The 16,784-nt window shown below is 68.5% G+C and overlaps 1 protein-coding gene across 1 annotated transcript in view; it reads right to left on the bottom strand.

Moving 5' to 3' along the window:
- Positions 1-486: 486 nt before the first annotated feature.
- The window catches only part of GPC1 (glypican 1), a 29,272-nt gene continuing 12,974 nt past the window's right edge, over positions 487-16,784 (bottom strand). The window contains exons 2-9 of the mRNA XM_057746199.1: positions 7,537-7,695; positions 5,327-5,718; positions 4,490-4,655; positions 3,598-3,728; positions 3,396-3,515; positions 3,173-3,306; positions 2,686-2,861; positions 487-2,337 (exon numbers count right to left, since the gene is read on the bottom strand). Of these exons, the coding sequence (XP_057602182.1) occupies positions 2,102-2,337; positions 2,686-2,861; positions 3,173-3,306; positions 3,396-3,515; positions 3,598-3,728; positions 4,490-4,655; positions 5,327-5,718; positions 7,537-7,695 (1,514 nt within the window). The 3' untranslated portion in view covers positions 487-2,101. The remainder of the gene's footprint in view (positions 2,338-2,685; positions 2,862-3,172; positions 3,307-3,395; positions 3,516-3,597; positions 3,729-4,489; positions 4,656-5,326; positions 5,719-7,536; positions 7,696-16,784) is intronic.

Below are 16,784 nucleotides of genomic sequence, written 5' to 3'. Positions count from 1 at the left end.
GGGAGCAAGGGCAGGGCTGGCAGCGTCACTCAAGGATTACGCAGGACTCTGCTGGGGGGTGGGGGGAGGGCAGATGGCTGGGCAGGGGACCCTGTTCTGGCGAGATGCCAGGCATGGCAGGGCTCTCCCTGGCACGGGGGCTGACGGGACCATCAGGATGTCCTGCCAGGCCCGACCTCGGGATGACACTGGTCCCCGTGCTCTGGCCTCCTGGGTGTCTCTGAGGCTACGTGGCAGGAACCGGTAACGGGAACCTTCCCAGGACGCGTGTCCGGATGTGTCTGTCCAGAGCAGGGGGGTGGGGGTGGACAGTGGGCAGACCGCGCCAGGGGAGGGATGTGCACTCTGCAGCTGCGGGCCACGCTGCCAGGCACAATCTGTGTCTGAGCCCCGCGTAACCTCCCAACCAGCCAGGACCTGCTGCGCACAGCTCCCAGCACACGCGCCACCGGGGTGGGGGGAGGGTGGGATCACTGCAGCCACATGCGGTCTCCAGCCTTTTATTCATACCGAGGACTCTGAGGACACACGTCACCTGCTGACACCGTGCAGCACAAGGGCACAGCAGGCCTGGCCAGTGACCATGGCAGGGCCACCCCTTCCAGAGACGCATGTGGGGCGGGGCCAGAGTGCAGGCTGCTCTGCGGCCATCCACGGGCACACGAGGGTGGCTGTCCTGGCACGTGGGTGGTCACCGCCCCAGAGCCCCCGAGAGTCCAGCGGGCCCCCACCTGCAGGGAAGGAGGCCCCGGGCCCAGCCCCCGGTCCCGGCACAACAGGCTGACGATGGGGTGGCTGTGCCTGTGGGCTGGCTGCCTGGCGGGGTGCAGCCTGCGGCCCTGGGCCCTGCACGTCCCAGAGGCTCTGAGCAGTGGCCAGGCCCCCCCAACTCCGTGAGGAAAAGCAAAGCAGTACTAAGCAGCCGTCTCAGGGCCCGGGAGCGGGTTGGGACCGCTGTCCCCGGCCACGGTGGCTCAGCATCCCCCGGACGGCCACAGCCCAGCCTCCCCTGCCTGAGTCCCTCGCTGGCAGGGCGCCAGCCCCTCCCCAGGCCCTGCAGCGGGCAAGGCCCAGGAGGGGGGCCCCCAGGCCCACGGAGAGGCCTGGACAGCCCAAGTGAGCAGGGCTGCGCCCAGATCCCAGGGCCACAGAAGGTCGCCTGGGATCCTCAAAAGCTTTTTGGGAGAAGCTGAGAAAGCAACTCTCGGTGAGAAGGATGGGAAGCGCTTGCAGATGGTGCCCGGCTGGAAAAGCCCTTGACTGTCACAGCACCCCGGCCCTGCAGCTGGTGGGGTCAGGGAAGGGACGTCCCTCCGGCCTGCAGAGCTGGGTCTCGCTGGCCCTGAGCTGAAGTTTCACCAGCCACACAGCATCCCTGCGGCCAGGTGACGGCCAGGGGTCACCTGCAGTCCTGGCCTGTGTCGCCCTGAGCTGGGACCTTGCCCTGGGTCTGGGTGGGGACGGGGACAGGACAAGGGCAGGAGAAGTGCCTGTGTGGGCCGTGAGCCTGCGTGGACGGCCAGGAGCCACGACCCCGCCCCGCACAGACGCAGCTGAGAGCAGAGCCCAGAGGTGGCTCTGGGGGGAGAGGGGGTCAAGGTTCATGCACGACCTCAAAGGCCCTGCTAGACCCTGGATGGCGGGAACCCTGACACCCTCTCAGGGATTCTCGGGTGCTGAGGAGTGGGCCTGGCTGTCAGACACCTGGAGCCCTAGGTGCTCAGCGGGGCAGGCGGGAGAGGAAGGCACGGCTCGCACTCCGGCAGGACACTGCTCGGGCCACCTCCTCACAGGCCCCAGTGCTGCTGCGACGGTGCAGGAGCTGGCGGATGAGACAGCCACCGGCATCCCCAAGGTCCCTGAAATGCATGGCTTTTGGGGACACTGTTCCTGGCTGACCTGAGGGCCTCATACAAAATTAAAAGCCAGGGTGGCTGGCAAAGCCAGGCACTCGCCCGGCCCCTGGCACAGTCACAGCCGCGGCCCCTCGCCGACTCTTCCTGCCCCGCCCCGGGGCCGCTCGGCCGAGGGAGTTAAATATTCGTCTGGTGTGAGTTTTGGCAAAGTCAGTCCTTGGCCTCGGTCCCTGGGGCTGGGGCAGTTACCGCCACCAGGGCCCGGCTGCTGAGAGGACCAGGGTGAGGATGGGGACGAACAGGAGGCACATGCAGGGCTGGGGGCGGCCCACGGCCGACGTCTTCTGGCCCTCCTGCTCCGACAGGCCGGGGAGGGCGTGGGTCAGGGGTGTCCGGGAGCTGGAGCTCTTCTTGCTGACCCTCCGGCCGCACACGTCGTCCGGGCAGCCCTCGCCGCTGCCAGAGCCGCTGCCGTCGTCACCTGGGGAGGAGAGGAGGCTCCGGCAGGCCCGTCCCGCCTGCCCTGGGGACCCCGAGGGCCGCATCCCTCCACGTGGGCTTCCTGGGCCGGGGACGCCAGCTCCACGCTGGCCACGGCACCTCGATCCCCCCCGGGTCTGCCGAGGCCGGGTGGACATCCTGGCCGGGTCACAAGCATGCCGGGGACGAGGGGCGGGAGGACACTGTGACCACACCTGGGCAGCAGCTGCGCCCTCAGAGCCCCTGGGAGGGCCCCCTCCCTTTCCCTTCCCCAACTGGGGGTGCTCCCCGGCGTTCCCGCGCCCACCCCGGGCCCCCCGCCCCAGGCCCGCCGCCGGCCCGCGCTCACTGGCGTCCTGGAAGTCTACGTCACTGCCGCTGTAGGCGCCGCGCAGACGGTTGGTCATGACCTTCAGCTGCATGATCTGCCGGCGGACGGCCATGTCGGGCTTGGTGATGTCCACCTCCACCTCGGGGTTGTTGATCTGGCTGGCCAGGCCGTCGCCCATCACCTCGGGGAGGTACCTGGGGGCCGGGAAAACCAGCCCCGGGTCGCTGCCCTGCTGCCCGCAAAGGCTCCCCACCACCGTCAGGGCGGCGGCATGGCCGAGACCCCCAGGGGCCTTCCGGGCCCGACAGGAGCTTACGCGGGCCCCATGGCAGTGGGCTGGGTGCAGCGGGCACAGTGCCCGCTGTGGGGAGCGGCACAGGGCGAGGACGCGGCCCTCGTCCCGGCTCTGGGTCCCGCGGGCTGTCCCACGTCACGCACGGCCCTGTGCGCACAGCGGCCGGTCCCACGGGCCGGCGAGAGCCCGGGATCAGCCGGGGGTACCTACCGACCCTTGGCCACCCCGTTCCAGCAGCGGTCATCGCTGGCCGCGCTCATGGCCAACTTCTCACTGCACAGCGTCCCCGGGAGGCTGATCCAGAAGTCCTGGGCGTCTCGGAGCTGGGCCTTGGCCTCGGAGACCTGCAGGGCAGCCGTCAGGCCACCGGGCACGCCGGCCCAGCCGCCCCCCGTCCCCCCACCCAGGGCCTGCCCGGCTGAGGGCCCCTCACCAGCTTCTGCAGTGTGCCCGCGGGCGGCTTCTCCGGCAGCGCCAGCTTGCCCCGGCGCCGCTTCTCCTCAGGCCCAGGGCCCTGGGGGTTCACCTTGGGGTTCCCGCAGCCCTGGATGACCTGGGGGGAGAACGCGGGGTCCTGGAAGGGCCCAAGGCCATACCCGGGGCACCCCTCCCCTGCCCACGGCCCCCCGCCGCACCTTGGCTGTGAGGGTGTCACTGTTGTCCTGGAGGGCGCTGACGGCCTCTGCCAGCCACACGTGCACGCCGCCGATGACGCTCTCCGCGCCCGCTGGACCCCAGAACTTGTCTGTGATGAGCACCATGGAGTCTGGCACAGACATGAGCACACACGGGCGCAGTCTGTACGTGTGTGGGCACCGGCTCACGCGTGTGCTACCATGTACACGTCAGCGTGTATGAGATGACACACGTGCACGTTGGCGCGCTTCAGGCCAGCCCGTGTAAATGTTAGCGCCTGTGTGTGTTGGTGCACATGTAGGCTGAACACATGAGTGTAAGCGTATACCTGCCAGCCCATCTACATCTGGCCCAGCACACGCCTGTTACCTCACACGTTTTCACGTCGGCTTGTGTCATGCCATCACGTGTCCACTTGAGCACGTTTCAGCACGTCAGTGTGCCGGTCCGTGTGTGTCAGCACATGTTAGTACTGACATATGTTGGCATGCAGCACGCTGACCCCTCAGGTCACCCCTGTGTGTTGGGCACAGCAGCGCACGTGTGTCGGCACACGTGCCTGGTGACCCCCCTCGCGTCGGCACGTGCCAGCCGGACCACCCCACGGCAGCAACGCACACGTTAGCTCATGCACAGGCTGGCCCACCGCGTGTCACACACGTGTTGGCACACGTGCGCGGTGGAGCACTCAGTGGGGGAGGATGGGAACTGTGACCCCACAGGGCTCCCTCCCGGGCAGCTGCCCCCATCACACCCCACTCAGGACATCAAGAAGGGACCCTGTCCCTCAGCCCCAGGGGCCCCCGCCCGCCTTGCAGCGGGCAGGCCCAGGTCTGCACCCCCCGCCGCGCACTCCCCTCCCCGCAGGCGGCGCCGGCGGGGGGGGCTCACCCAGGAGGTTCCTCCACTCGGCGTCCAGGTCGGCCTGGTTGGCCAGGCAGCCCTTGAGCACGTTGCGGCAGTAGTCGGGACAGGGCCGGGCGCCGGGCACCCCCAGGCATTGGGCGCAGTACACCAGCTTCATGACGGCGCGCGAGCACTCCGGGCTGAGGGGCACCTGGGGAGCCAGAGCGGCCTGAGCCCAGCCCCGCAGCAGGCGTGCGGCCCCGCAAGGAGCCTTGCGGCGGGGGCCCCAGCTGGGAGTCGGGATGCCTGGTGCTGCCCCGACCACAGGGGACCTTGGGGCCTTTCCTGGGGCCCTGTCTCTTCTCAGGTGACCGAACAGGCGCTGGCTGTGGCGCTCGGTCTAGTCACGGATACGGTCACAGTGCCGCGACTCCCTGGAACCCTGCAGTCACGAACCCTCCCAGGGAAGCGGGAATACTGCCTGCCATGCAGATGAGGGCACGCAGGCTGGGGCTGGGGGGCACTCGCTACGGACCCCAGCGTGCGGGGAAGATAGCTCACACCCAGGGCTGTAGGGGCCTGAGGCTGGTGCCCTCCCGCTCCCAGCACGGGTGGGCCTGACACAGCTGCCGGCTGGGGCCGGGCATCCGCCGCCCCCACCCCGGAGCGCACGTCTCTCTCACCTCTGCTCCTGCCTCCCGCCCATCTGATCCCAGAACCTTCTCCGCGTCCAGCCCCGGGCCCTCCTCCCTCCCCTTCCTGCCCAGGACCAGCCTGTCCGGCACTGCCCAAAGCAGAGGGCACACCCTGGATCCTCCGAGCCGCCCACGGCCGGGGGGCTGGGCCTGGGATGTGGGGCAGGGGCGGGGCCGCCGTGCGCACCTGGGCCACCCTCCGGACCACGTCGCTGGCCACACCCAGGCCCTGCACGAAGGCACGCGCCGCCACGAAAGCGCGGGTGGCGCGCAGGCGCAGCTCGCGGGGGGCCTCCCCGAAGGGCCGCAGCGGCTCGGCCTGCTTGCCCAGGCAGTCCAGGTAGTCGTCGGGCAGCAGCAGCTGCGGGTGCAGCTGCCGGAAGAGGCGCTCGAGCAGGCGGGCCCAGAACTCGGCCAGCGTCTCCTCCAGGTGCAGGTTGGCGCCGCGGTAGTAGAGGCGCAGCTCGGCGTACAGGTCGCGGAAGGCCTTGGTGTTCTGCGTGTACAGCTCTCCGAAGGCGCCGGGGAAGGCCTCCTGCAGGGCCCGCTCTGAGTCGTTCAGCAGGCGCTGGAAGTGATCTGGCACGGGGAGGGCGGCGTGAGGCTTCCCGGGGCCCCCGCCCACCCCGCGCGCTGTGGCGGCCCGACGGGCACTCAGGGGGCTCCTTCGGGGACCCCCGACGCTCTACGGCTGCTGAGACGCGCCCTCCTGCCCGGGGTCTCGGGGGTCTGTTTCTGAGCTGGGCCTTGGGCAGGGGACACACCGTGCCTCAGGGCCCCAGTGCGATCACCGGCTGCCGCGGAGAGGCAGGTCGGGGTGGGTCCGAGTCGGGGTGGGACCAGCGGGGGCTGGGGAGGTGTGTGAAGAAGGCCTGGGGTGACCCTTGCTGGCTCTCCTTCCTAGCAGCTCTCTTTCCTTCCCTCCCTCTGCCTGTCTGTCACCCAGCCAGGCCCCCTCCCCCGGGGTGTCTCAGGCCGCCTTGGGGGTGTGCCTCCGTCCACGCTCCACCCCGCCTGTCTCTGAGTCTCTCCTGGGCTTCCTGCCCTTTGTCTCCATCCTTCTCTCTCGGATGCCCTCCCTCTGGTTCTGGAAGCCAGCAGCCCGAGGGCCTGGAGAGGGCCTCCTGCAGCCCTCGGGATACACCCAGAGTCCTCAATGGGGGGTGTCACGGCAGGTGTGAGTGTGGGCCGCGGACCCCTATGGGTTTGAGGAAATGCCTCTGTGCCCCGTGGGCTGAGAACGGGGCCCCCAACATCGTCCACCCCTTTGAGCACAGGCCTAAACTCAGGTGTCCAGAAACACAGGGCCCGGTCAGCTTTGCTCTGAGGTGTGGTGGGCATCAGGACTGCGGCCCTGGGACCAGTGCCCACACACACCCCACCCAAGGCCTCGGGCTGTAGGGCTGGCTGGGGCAGGAGACCCTCTCGCAGCCTCCAATCCCACGCCCACCCCCACCGACTGAGCAGGTCCTGCTCTGAGCCAGGCGCTGATGGTGTGGCGGGTGTGGTGGCAGAGCCTGGGCCCCGCGTGCTGGAACACAGCCACCCAAGGCCCCACCAGACACAGGTCCCAGGAGCACTTCAGACCAAGGCCCCCTGCTGCTGGCGGCCTGGTAAGGGCTGCTCCTGAGGCACCAGACCAGGCCCGACGGTGGGGGCGGGGCTGGGGGTGGGGTGGGAGGTGGCACCAAGGGAGGCAGGTGGAGAAGACTCTCTGGGGGAGGGGGGAACGAGTGGGCCTGGAAGCGGATGAGGAACGGCTTTTAACAGAAATGAGTGTCCTGAATGGATGCCTGTGTAGGGTCTGACGTCAGCTGTCACTTCTGGAGACTCTCCCGCCAGCACCCGCCATCCCCTCTAAGGTGCCCACTGTCAGTTACATCATCCCACCATCCCTTGTTTAGGGGCCCAGATGGCCAGAGCGCCGGTGAGGGGCCGGGAACAGACGACTCACACAGCGGCCCTGGAGGCCCCAGGGCCGCGGCAGGGGCCCCAAGCTCCCTGTGCCCCAACCCCAGCACCTTGAAGCCCGTCCCACCCTGATCTCAGTCCTCACGCTGAGCTCCCAGGCTCCAAGCCGCCTGGTGGCCAGCGCGAGGCCTGTCCCTGGCAGGTGCGTAGGAGAGCTCCAGGTGACAGGCAGCCACCTGGAAAGCAAAGGGTCCCCTCTGAGGGGCCGATGGAAGGGACAGGCTGGCTCTCCCCAAATGTGCAGGCCTCCGGGTGGACAAAGAGGCCTGCAGATGACTCCAGAGTTCACAGATCCCCCGCTTGGGCTCCTGCACGTGGGGCGGGCAGCCTCCTGCCACCACGTGCCCCCGACCCCGCCTCACCGGGAGAGGCCCGCAGGTGCCCAGCCCCCCACCGGGAGCGTCCCGTGGCCCGGAGCCCCCTTACCGTCGAAGCCCCGAAGCTGGGCGGCCAGCACGGCCTGCAGGGCCCGGCCACTGTCCAGGAGCGTGGTCTCCAGCTCGGCCCGGCTGCGGTTGGCCAGGTTCTCCTCCATCTCGCTGGTGCAGCAGGTGTAGCCCCGGGGGCAGATCCGCAGGTGCTCACCTGTGGGGAGGGGCTGGCATGAGGGAGAGGGAGGGCGCGGGAGGCTGGGGGGCTGGGCACCAGGAGAACAGGCCTCGCGGCCGGTGGGCTCTCCTGCACGGAGTGGGTGTGGGCGGCGGGCCCCGCGAGGGGGCACGCCACATGGGGGGCTCCTGCGGTGGGGACGCAGACCAGGGCTGGGGCTGGGCCTAGGGGGCGCCGTGCGGCCCTCAGCGCAGGGCACCGGGACAGGGCTGCCTCTGCAGAATGCCACCTCCAGGCCCCCTGGCGCAAGCCCGGGTTGGGGGGGGGAGGCATAAAGCAGGGGTGCAGAAGGCTGAGCCCCAGGGCAGGGGTGTGGGGGTGCTGTCCCCACTCAGCTCCCCCACCAGTCACATGAGCAGCTCAGCGCACGCACACCTGGAATTCAGCACAGAGAGGCCTCAGGTCCTGTGCCGCGGGGTGGGGTGGGGTGGGGCGCATTCCAGGGAGGGGCACGGATCCCCGAGGGGCAGGACAGGGCCGCTCCAGCCTGCCCCCCAGTCAGGGCGCCAGCTCCCACGGAGGACAGTGGGCCCTGCAGACTGGGGGGCCGCCACCCACAGTTCCGGGCTGGCCAGAGGCAGTGGCCCTGCAGGCCGAGGCCACCCTGTTGGGACAGCCCCGCCCCCTACCTGGCAGGACACACCTGAGCCCCCTCAGGTGTCTGTCCCGTCCTCTGCACCCTCAAAACCCCCATCACCTTCATGCCACTGCCCCGGCGCGGGCTCCCGGCAGCACTGCTTACAGCAGCGCTAGGATGTGAGTGAGGTTGTGTCCACCGCGCTGGTGGTACAGGGCACACCTTTCAGAGGGTGCTGGTCCCAGTTTCGAGATGAGTGCTGCGAACCCATTTTATAGACTGGGAAACGGAGGCTGGCACAGATGAGGTTTCTTGTCCAGGTGACACAGGGAGAGGCCGAGTGTCTCAGGAGGCCTGCTTTCAGGCCCCCACGCCCACTGGGCCGCCCACAGCCCGCCCCGGCCCACCCTGTTCACAGCCCACCGGGCCCACTCCCACAGGCCACAATTCCTGCCTCTGAGCCGTGCAGGGCACCGAGAGGAGGGGACGCAGGGCTCCGGCCTGGACAGGTGCTGTGTGGGGCTGGGGTCGAGGGGGTGCCCGGTGCCGGCACACCGTTGTGGGGGGTCGCGGAGCAGCCCGGGCAGAGCTCTCTGGGCCCCGAGGCTGCCCTGAGGCGTGGGGGCTCCAGGGTGCCCTGCCCCAGGGCATGAGCTGCAGGGCGCACGGCGGCAGGGAGGGTCAGGCAGCCTCCAGCAGACGCCTTGGGGGCGGAGGGGTGGGTGAGACTCCGTGGCTCTCCCCAGGTTGAGTTAGCCCTGCAGAGCCTGGCGGCTGGCTGGTCACACTAAGTCTGAGCCTCTCCATCTCCCTGGATGCACACCCCCCGGGAAGGCAGACACAGGTGGAGAGGACAGGGCGGCAGTGTGGCCCGTCCGCGGCTCTGTGACTATCAGTGTGACAGCGAGGAGAGGGTGGCGGTGCTACAGCCATGGCGGAGGGCTGCACAAGGCCGCCGCACACCAGGGCGGCTCTGGAGGGGGGCGTCAGGGGTTCGGTGGGGAGGAAGGAGGGCGCAGGGCAGAGGCAGGAAGGACAGCCCCCTCCCCCTCTCCCCTCACAAACCTGCCTGAGCTGTCCCATTCTCCAGGGCCCCGATGCCCTCTGCTCTCAGAGGCCAGCCACCACCCCTGCTCCCAGGGCCTGGAGATGCTGCTAGCCGGCGCGTCTGAGGGGCCCTGTGGCCCCCACCGCGGAACAGGGCTGACTCTGGGGCAGACGGATCAGAGCGCATGTGCCCGGCCCCCTGCAGAGCCCCAGGCTTACCTATGGGGGTTGGGGAGTCAGGGGTCTGGGACCTGAACCCCCGGGGTGAGGCAGGCCCTTCTGGCCAGGTGTGGGCCTCGACCCTTCCTGGGGTTGAGAGACAGAGCCTGGCTCCCCAGCGCCTGGCAGAGAGGAAGCATCCCCATCTTTGCCCGCTTTCCTTCTGGGGGTGGGTGGGAGTGGGTGGGCACCTCCAGGCAGGGAGGGCTGGGACCTGGGGACGTCCCCAGAGACAATTCTCCCTCTCAGCCACCTGGGCTGATGCGGACCTGGGGCCTGGACCATCGCCAGCAGAGGGCAGGACACAGAGCAGGACGAGGGTCCTTGGCCCGGGGCCCGGCTGGCAGAACAGACACTGGACCCATCTCCCGATGGTGGAGGCTGTGCAGTGGGGCTGTGCGCACCCAACCAGGAAGGACCTGGGCCCCGACCCACTGCGAGCCTCCCCTCCAACAGCAGGGGCCAGGAGAGCGCCCTCGGCGAGGACCCTCCCCTGCTGCTCGGGACGTCCAGGAGCATGGTGGTGCTGGGGGTGGGGGTTGGAGGGGTGAGCTGGGGGTGTGCCCTGGGGGCGAGGCAGGGTGGCTGCAGGTACCAGCCTGGGGCTTCCAGGTGACAGCCCAGGCTCAGCTGTGATGGGCACCCAGGCCAGGCTGGCTGGGTCATGGGGCAGTGGCGGGCAGGCAAGGAGGGTGCAGGCCACAGAGGGCCCTGACATCCCCAGCTGGCTGCCCTCCCTCCCGCCTGAACCTTCCAGGTCCCCTGGTGGACTGAACGCCTTCCCTGAACCTGCCATTCCTGCAGGCAGGAGAGCGGTGAGGACAAAACACCCAGGACAGCCCTCTCAGGCAGGCTCAGAGCTGGCCCACCCAGCGCTCACGGCTGTGAGCTGCCCCACCCCCTCGGCCCCCCGGCCCCTCCCCATCCCAGCAGTTTCCTTGCAGCCCCCCCCGCCCCCCCCCAGCCCTGCCGGGCCACCTCGTCCAGCCAGCCCGGTGACCTGTGCTGTTCCGGCCGCCCCAGCACAGCCCCCGTCCCTCCCTCCCTCCTCGGACACACACGGGAGTGAAGACACGGAGCCAGAGCCTGGGCGCCGGCCTGAGGCCCCGGGCAGGCTGGGCCGAGGCACCCCGAGCCCGCTGTAGGGCAGACGCGCTGGCCGGTGCTCGTCGGGGGTCAAGGCACTGGCCCAGGTCGGCCTGGGCCTGCAGCTCATCTGTTGCTCCTGGACATCAGCAGGGCAGAAGTGGGCTCAGCAGGGCACCTTCCCAAAAAGTAAGTCTGTGTTTCTGATCTAAGCCAAATAGTGGCGGTGGGGGAGAGATCTGCCAGTAGAGGGGATGAGCTCCCTGACCCTGGAAGTATGCAAGGCAGACGGATGAAATTCCCCTCTTGTCATTTCAAACTTCCACCCCCAACCCCCACCTCTTCTCAGCTAAATGCCTGGAGAAAGGCGGACACTCAGGCCAGGCGGGAGGGCATGTCTGGCTTCCCGTCTATCTCAGAGCTGCCCAGTCCATCCCTCTCCCTCCCCACTGGGAGGCATCAGCCTGTCCCCTCTTTCCACAGACCCCTCCCACCTGCACTGAGGCTGCTCTCCGAGCTGGCCAGTGACGGCCCCTCCTTTCCTCCTCAGCCTGTTGCTGATTTTTCAACAGCAGACTACATGCTTCTAGAACTCTCCCTTCTCTCAGCCTTTGGGACACCTCCTCCTTTCGTGATCCCAGGATTTTGGGGTGGGGGGAGGGGAGGGGGAAGGCTGTTTCATGGCAGATTTTCTCCTCCATCCCCAGTCCCTTTAGAGCCTCTCCTCCAGGCCCTGATCCCAAGCCCCAAGTCCCAAGTCTCCAAACCCCCAGCTGCCCTCCCCAGGATAAAACACCTGCACTTGCTCCATAACCCCACAGCAGTTCTTTCTCTTGCTGGACGGCAGACCACGTATCCATCTTCTTCCCCCCATATTCAGACCTCCTGGGGTCACCCCAGAATCCTGCTTCTCCTCAGTCAGTCCCATCAGCCTACAGCTTAAACATCTTTAAGGCTCACACCTCCTGCCACCTGCGGACACAGGCACAGCTCCCAGCCCTCCTAAGGCGTCCCCACCCAGCAGCCACCCCCACCAGCTCCATCACCCCAACGCTTTAGCCCAAGACCCCCATCCCAGCAGCGATCTCCATCACCAATGCTGGACGCAGATCTCATCTGTCCGGCCCAGCCTGGCAGCCGCTCCCGACGGGGGGCCTAGAGCCCTCCCGAGGAGACTGCAGAGGGAAGATGGCGCTGCGTCAAGCCCATCTCTCCAGAAGCTTCTGGGGCTCACGCAGGAGTACGCGGACTGCCTGCTCAACTTGCCTTTAACGTCACATCCCAGATGCTGAGCACCAACTAATCCAGCCACCCCTAGAACACCCTCGCTAATTCAGTGTAGACAATTAGCCTCCCTGGACTGTGCTGGAGTGCGGCTGTGTGGACGGTTCCGGGCGCCCTGGCCTCCAAAGCCCAAGGGAGGGGCCCAGGTCTGGAAAACCAGTCGGGGGCTGCTTCCCCACCGCTTCCTTCTACTCAACTCTGGAGGCCAGCGGGCTTGCGGGCTGAGGGCGCAGGGTGTGCAGAAGGCTTTCCCCAAGCAACAGACCCTCCTCTGGACAACGGCCCATGCCCACTCCTGCCCCCGGGCCCATCCGGCTCCAGTGGGCTGCAGGACCCTCCTGGCACGGGCACCGGCCTGCTGGTGAAGGGAGGGCACCCTCCTTTCTCATCTCCCCTCCGCCCCCCCCCCCCCCGCCCCCCAACCAACAAGCGTTTGTCCGCGGCCAGTCTCTGTCGCAGGACACCTGGAGTCCATCCAGGGGGGCAGCCTCAGACCCCCCCAGGACAGGACACGTCAACCACCATCCTCCCCCGCCGTTCCTAACGCGGCAGCAAAACCCAGAGCCCTCTCGCCCCGCTCGCCGCTCGCCGCGCGCTTCCCTACCCCTCACCGACCACCTCGCCGCCGGCCCCAAGGCCCTCCACCATCCCGGCCACATGACAGCCGCCGCTGAGCCACCGTCACGCACGGGCGCCCGGAACCGAGGGGCGTGGGCCGCGACACCGCTGCGCTCGGCGGGAGGGGTCCGCCCCGCCGCCCGCCAGGGGACCCGCTGCCCGAGGGCTGCGGCGCACGCAGGCGGCGGCACAGAGGCCGAGGGCCCGGGCGCCCGTCGCCGCGGGGACGGCGCGCGAGGGTCTGGAGAGGCGGGGGCGCTGGCGCAGTGGGCGCGGCCGCGCGCGGGGGAGCCGAGGGGGCCGCGCCGCAGGGGCTGCGGCAGGCGAGGGGGGCAGGGCGGCAGGGCCGAGCGATGGGCGGGGAAGGGGCTTGCCGCAGTGGGTGCGGCAGGCACGCGCGGGGGTGGCAGCAGAGGGGGCTCGCAGGGGCTGCGGCAAGCGAAGGGGAGGGGAGGGGGTTGGACGGAAGAGGACGGGGCGCTTGCTGCGGGAAGGGGGCTGCGGCAGGGAGGGCTGGGGGTGGGGAGGGGTGGAAGCGACGCCGCGGGGATACAGCGGAGAGGGACCGGGGAGAGGGGTGAAGGTGGGGAACTGACGGGGAGGACAGGGGGAGTGGTAGCGGGAGCAGCGAGGATGGGAGATCGATGGCGCGGGCCTGGAGACAGGCGAGGGGGCTCATGATGGGAAGGGGGCGGAGAAGTGGACGAGAAAGCAGACGGGGTCTTGGGGTGAGGATGAGGGTGGGGTTTCGGCGCTGGCGATGGGGGACGGCAAGGTTGGAGATGAGAATGGCGAGGAGGAGGGGGCGGAGGTGGGGGTGGCGCGCCTAGGGATGGAGATGCGATGGGACCGGGGAGACAGCGATGGATACAGGGCGGACGAGGGGCTGGGCTCGGGCCGGGTCACCCGGCTTGGATCCCAGCTCCGCGGACGCCGCCCGGGCTTAGCCCGAAACCCCTTCTCGGCAGCGGCTCCGGCGACGGCATCCCCTGCTGCGGCGGCGGCGGCGGCGGTCCGGGCGGGCGGCGCACGACTCCGGGTGCGGGTGCGTGGGGGTCCGCCCGGGGAAAGGCGGAGGAGCAGGACCGGGCTGGAGGGCTTGGAGGCGGCGAGGGGAAGAGCAGCCGAGCGGGACCAGCGGGACGACTCCGCGGCCGCCGCCGGGGCAGCGCTGCAGCCGCACTGGCGCGCGGTGGAGGGCGGCGGCTCCCGGGCTCCCCGCGCGGCGACGCGCCTCCTCCCGCAGCCCCCGCCCCGCTGCGCTCGGCGCCTCCCCCGTCTCCCAGGAAACCGCGGCGGCCGCCCCGCACCCCTCCGCCGCCCGCTGGGCAAGCCGCACTCGGCGCCGAGCTTCCCGCGGCCGGGGCCCCTCCCGGTGCCTGCCAGGTCCTGCCGCCCGGCCCTACGGGGGGCTGCTCCCCATGTGCAGTTCGGTGCGCAGGGGAGCCAGGGCCCATCCCGGAATGGTGATGAGAGGCGGTGTCAGGTGGGAGAGACCCCCAGCGGAGAATGGCAGCCCACCGCCTGAGAGTCCCCTCTCCCCGTGACAACGACCAGACCCCTGCTGCTGTCTGGGCACTCAGAGGCCACCATCAGTCACCGCCGTATCCTCCACCCGCCCTCTCCAGCCCCTAGTCTCCCACCTCAGCAACCTGGGCCTCCATCCTAAGGTCCTGATCTGCTTCCCCAGGAAATATGAGACCCACCCTGGCCACACCCTCCTCTGGCCCAGCCACCCCCACCTCCTGGGTCACCCTCCCCCAGCCATGCCCCCCTCCCCCTCCTAGGGCATCCATGATGGCTGTCACCAATCCCCTCCACTCCCTGCAGCCCCAGCCCTCGTCCTTGCCTGCACCATACCTGCCAGACCCACTGGAGAAGCCACCCACTGAGGCCCCCCTGCCCACAACGCTGCCATGCCGTATTCCCCCCTCCCCCCAACCTCGGCCAGCCTGCACGTGGACAGGGAGAGACAGCTCTAGAGCCACCTGCCCTCCCAAGGCGGTCCACAACACTGAGGGCCCCCAAAGAAGGGGGTTCCAGCAGGTAACTCACAAGGCTGCTCTCTGCTGCCTGGTTCCTCCTCAGGGACCCCCTGAGCAGGCCACCTTGCCAGCAGGCACTGGGTTTGGGGGTGGCATGGAGAGGCAGTGGGCGCCACTGGACGTGGGCCTGGAGGCAGCTCTGGCTCAGAGGCCAGGGCTCCTCCCACGGGCCTGCTCACAGCGCCTCAGGGTTCATGGCTCACGCCGTGGCCTCAGAACAAACTGCAGATGCACGGGCGCCTGCTGTGCTCATGACCCCAGGTCTTGGTTGCAGGGCAGGGGGATCTCTCTTGGGGCCTGGGAGGGAGGTGCTCCCGGAAACCTCACCCACCGGGCCAAGCTCGGCACTGCTGTCTCATCCTGGCCCAAGCCAAGCTGCAGAGAACACTCACCCAGGACTCTACCTACCCATCCCTGACAGGGGCCAGTGGGAACTCCTGAGCTCTTCCATCTAACTTGCCTATCCACCCAACCTCTGGGCCAGCGGGGCAGCCCCGGAGATGGACTGGGCTGCCCTGCTCTGCCACGCCCACCGGGGAGACCCTGTAACAGCAGAAGGAAATGCCCTCAGCCGGTTCCCCACAAAGACGCAATGCAGGTCCAGCCATCCCCCCAGGGAGGCAGAACAGGCAGAGGGCGCGGAGGCTCAACTGGGCCCGAGCACACAGCAGAGCCCTAGGTGCCGCGGAGGGAGCCCCCGGGGGGCAAGCTGAGTGCCAGGCCCAGGCCCAGCACCCGCACCACAAACCCCGAGGACTGAGCCGATGAATGGGAAGGAGCCGGGAGGCTCTGCTGCCCACCCCCACGCAGCCACTCCCCACGAAGCCTGGCAGCCATCTCCAAGGTCATGGCCACCCCCACTGGCACCCAGCTCTGACTCGCTGTTTCCACGAACCCCTGCCTTCTCCCTTCCCCTACTCTCCTTCAAGGCCCATGCATCTCTCCCTTCCTCCAGGAAGCCTTCCAGGTCCCTCTGGGCCAAAGCACCTGCCAGCCTCTGAGCATGGGCAGCCCTCCCTGGGAACGTCCCGTGGCCACCCTTCCCAGCAGCAGGAGAGCTGCTCAGCCTGCCAGTGGGAGCCTCCTCTTCTCTCGCCTCCCTGCCCAGCATCCAGGCTGGACCTGGTGCTGAGTAGCAAATGTGTGTAAAGAAAGGATCTCTGTGCAGTGTTGGCATTCAGGGAGACCAGGCTTAACACCCGTGAGGCCCCCTCCCCTGGAAGGCCAGCACCTCCCCGACCTGACCCCTCCCCAGAGGCGGTGTGACAGCCAGCTGCATGCCGGTGCGAGGGGGGCCTGCGGGGTGATGTCACAGCCCACAAGAACGCCCTTATTCTTCTAGAGGCCTGGCCACCTCCCGAGGAGATGGAGCTCTCACTGGGTGCATGCAAAGGTCTCAGCCACTTCCAGGTGTGAGAATCCTTTCATGTTCACGACAACGGCTCTCTCCCGTTCTACCGCTGCCGGCACCACACAGGGAGCTGGAGTGACGTGCCCAGGCCACTCGGCTTGGAGTGCTGCAAGGGACATGGGAGAATCCTGGCCTCCCCTGCCTCTCCCATCGCAAGACCTCCCTTGATTCCAGTCCCAGGGGAATTCCTGAGCAGGAGGGCGGAGGCTGAAGCAGGAGCAGACACGCTCTGCCACCAAGCAGGCTGCAGAGGGAGGGCCGCCCAAGGGCCCCGGGTGGCCTCAGGTGGGCCGTTCCGGCCGCTGACTCAGCACACGCACCGCCGCGCCCAGCACACACCCAGCTTGTCGCTGTGTGGGCGATGCGCAGGGAGCCTCCGAGCCCAGCCCCGGCCCAACGGCACGACGGGTGCGGGGGGGGGGGCACGCAGATGCAGTCAGGACACAGTTAAGTGTGCCCTTCAGATAAACGATGCCTTATTTTTCAGAATAAAAGTATGTGGCCCCAAAGATCTGAAAGCAGGGACCTGAACAGAATCTCGTCTGCCCCATTCACAGCAGCGTTATTCACAAGAGCCAAAAAGTGGAGACAGCCGGTGTCCACTGGCGGAGGAACAGACACACAAAACGCAGCACATCCAAGGGAACACTCTTCAGCCTTCAGGAGTCACAGAGCGCCGACACACCGCATCGTGGAGGAGCCCTGAGAACGTGATGCTGAGCGCGGGAAGTCGGTCTTGAAATGACAAATACTGCTCTGATTCCACTTAAATGAGGTC

This window comes from Hippopotamus amphibius, chromosome 8 (assembly GCF_030028045.1).
Source record: "Hippopotamus amphibius kiboko isolate mHipAmp2 chromosome 8, mHipAmp2.hap2, whole genome shotgun sequence".
Classification (NCBI taxonomy): domain Eukaryota; kingdom Metazoa; phylum Chordata; class Mammalia; order Artiodactyla; family Hippopotamidae; genus Hippopotamus; species Hippopotamus amphibius.
Note: the sequence above shows the minus strand (reverse complement) of the source record. Positions and strands in the feature narration are given on the sequence as shown.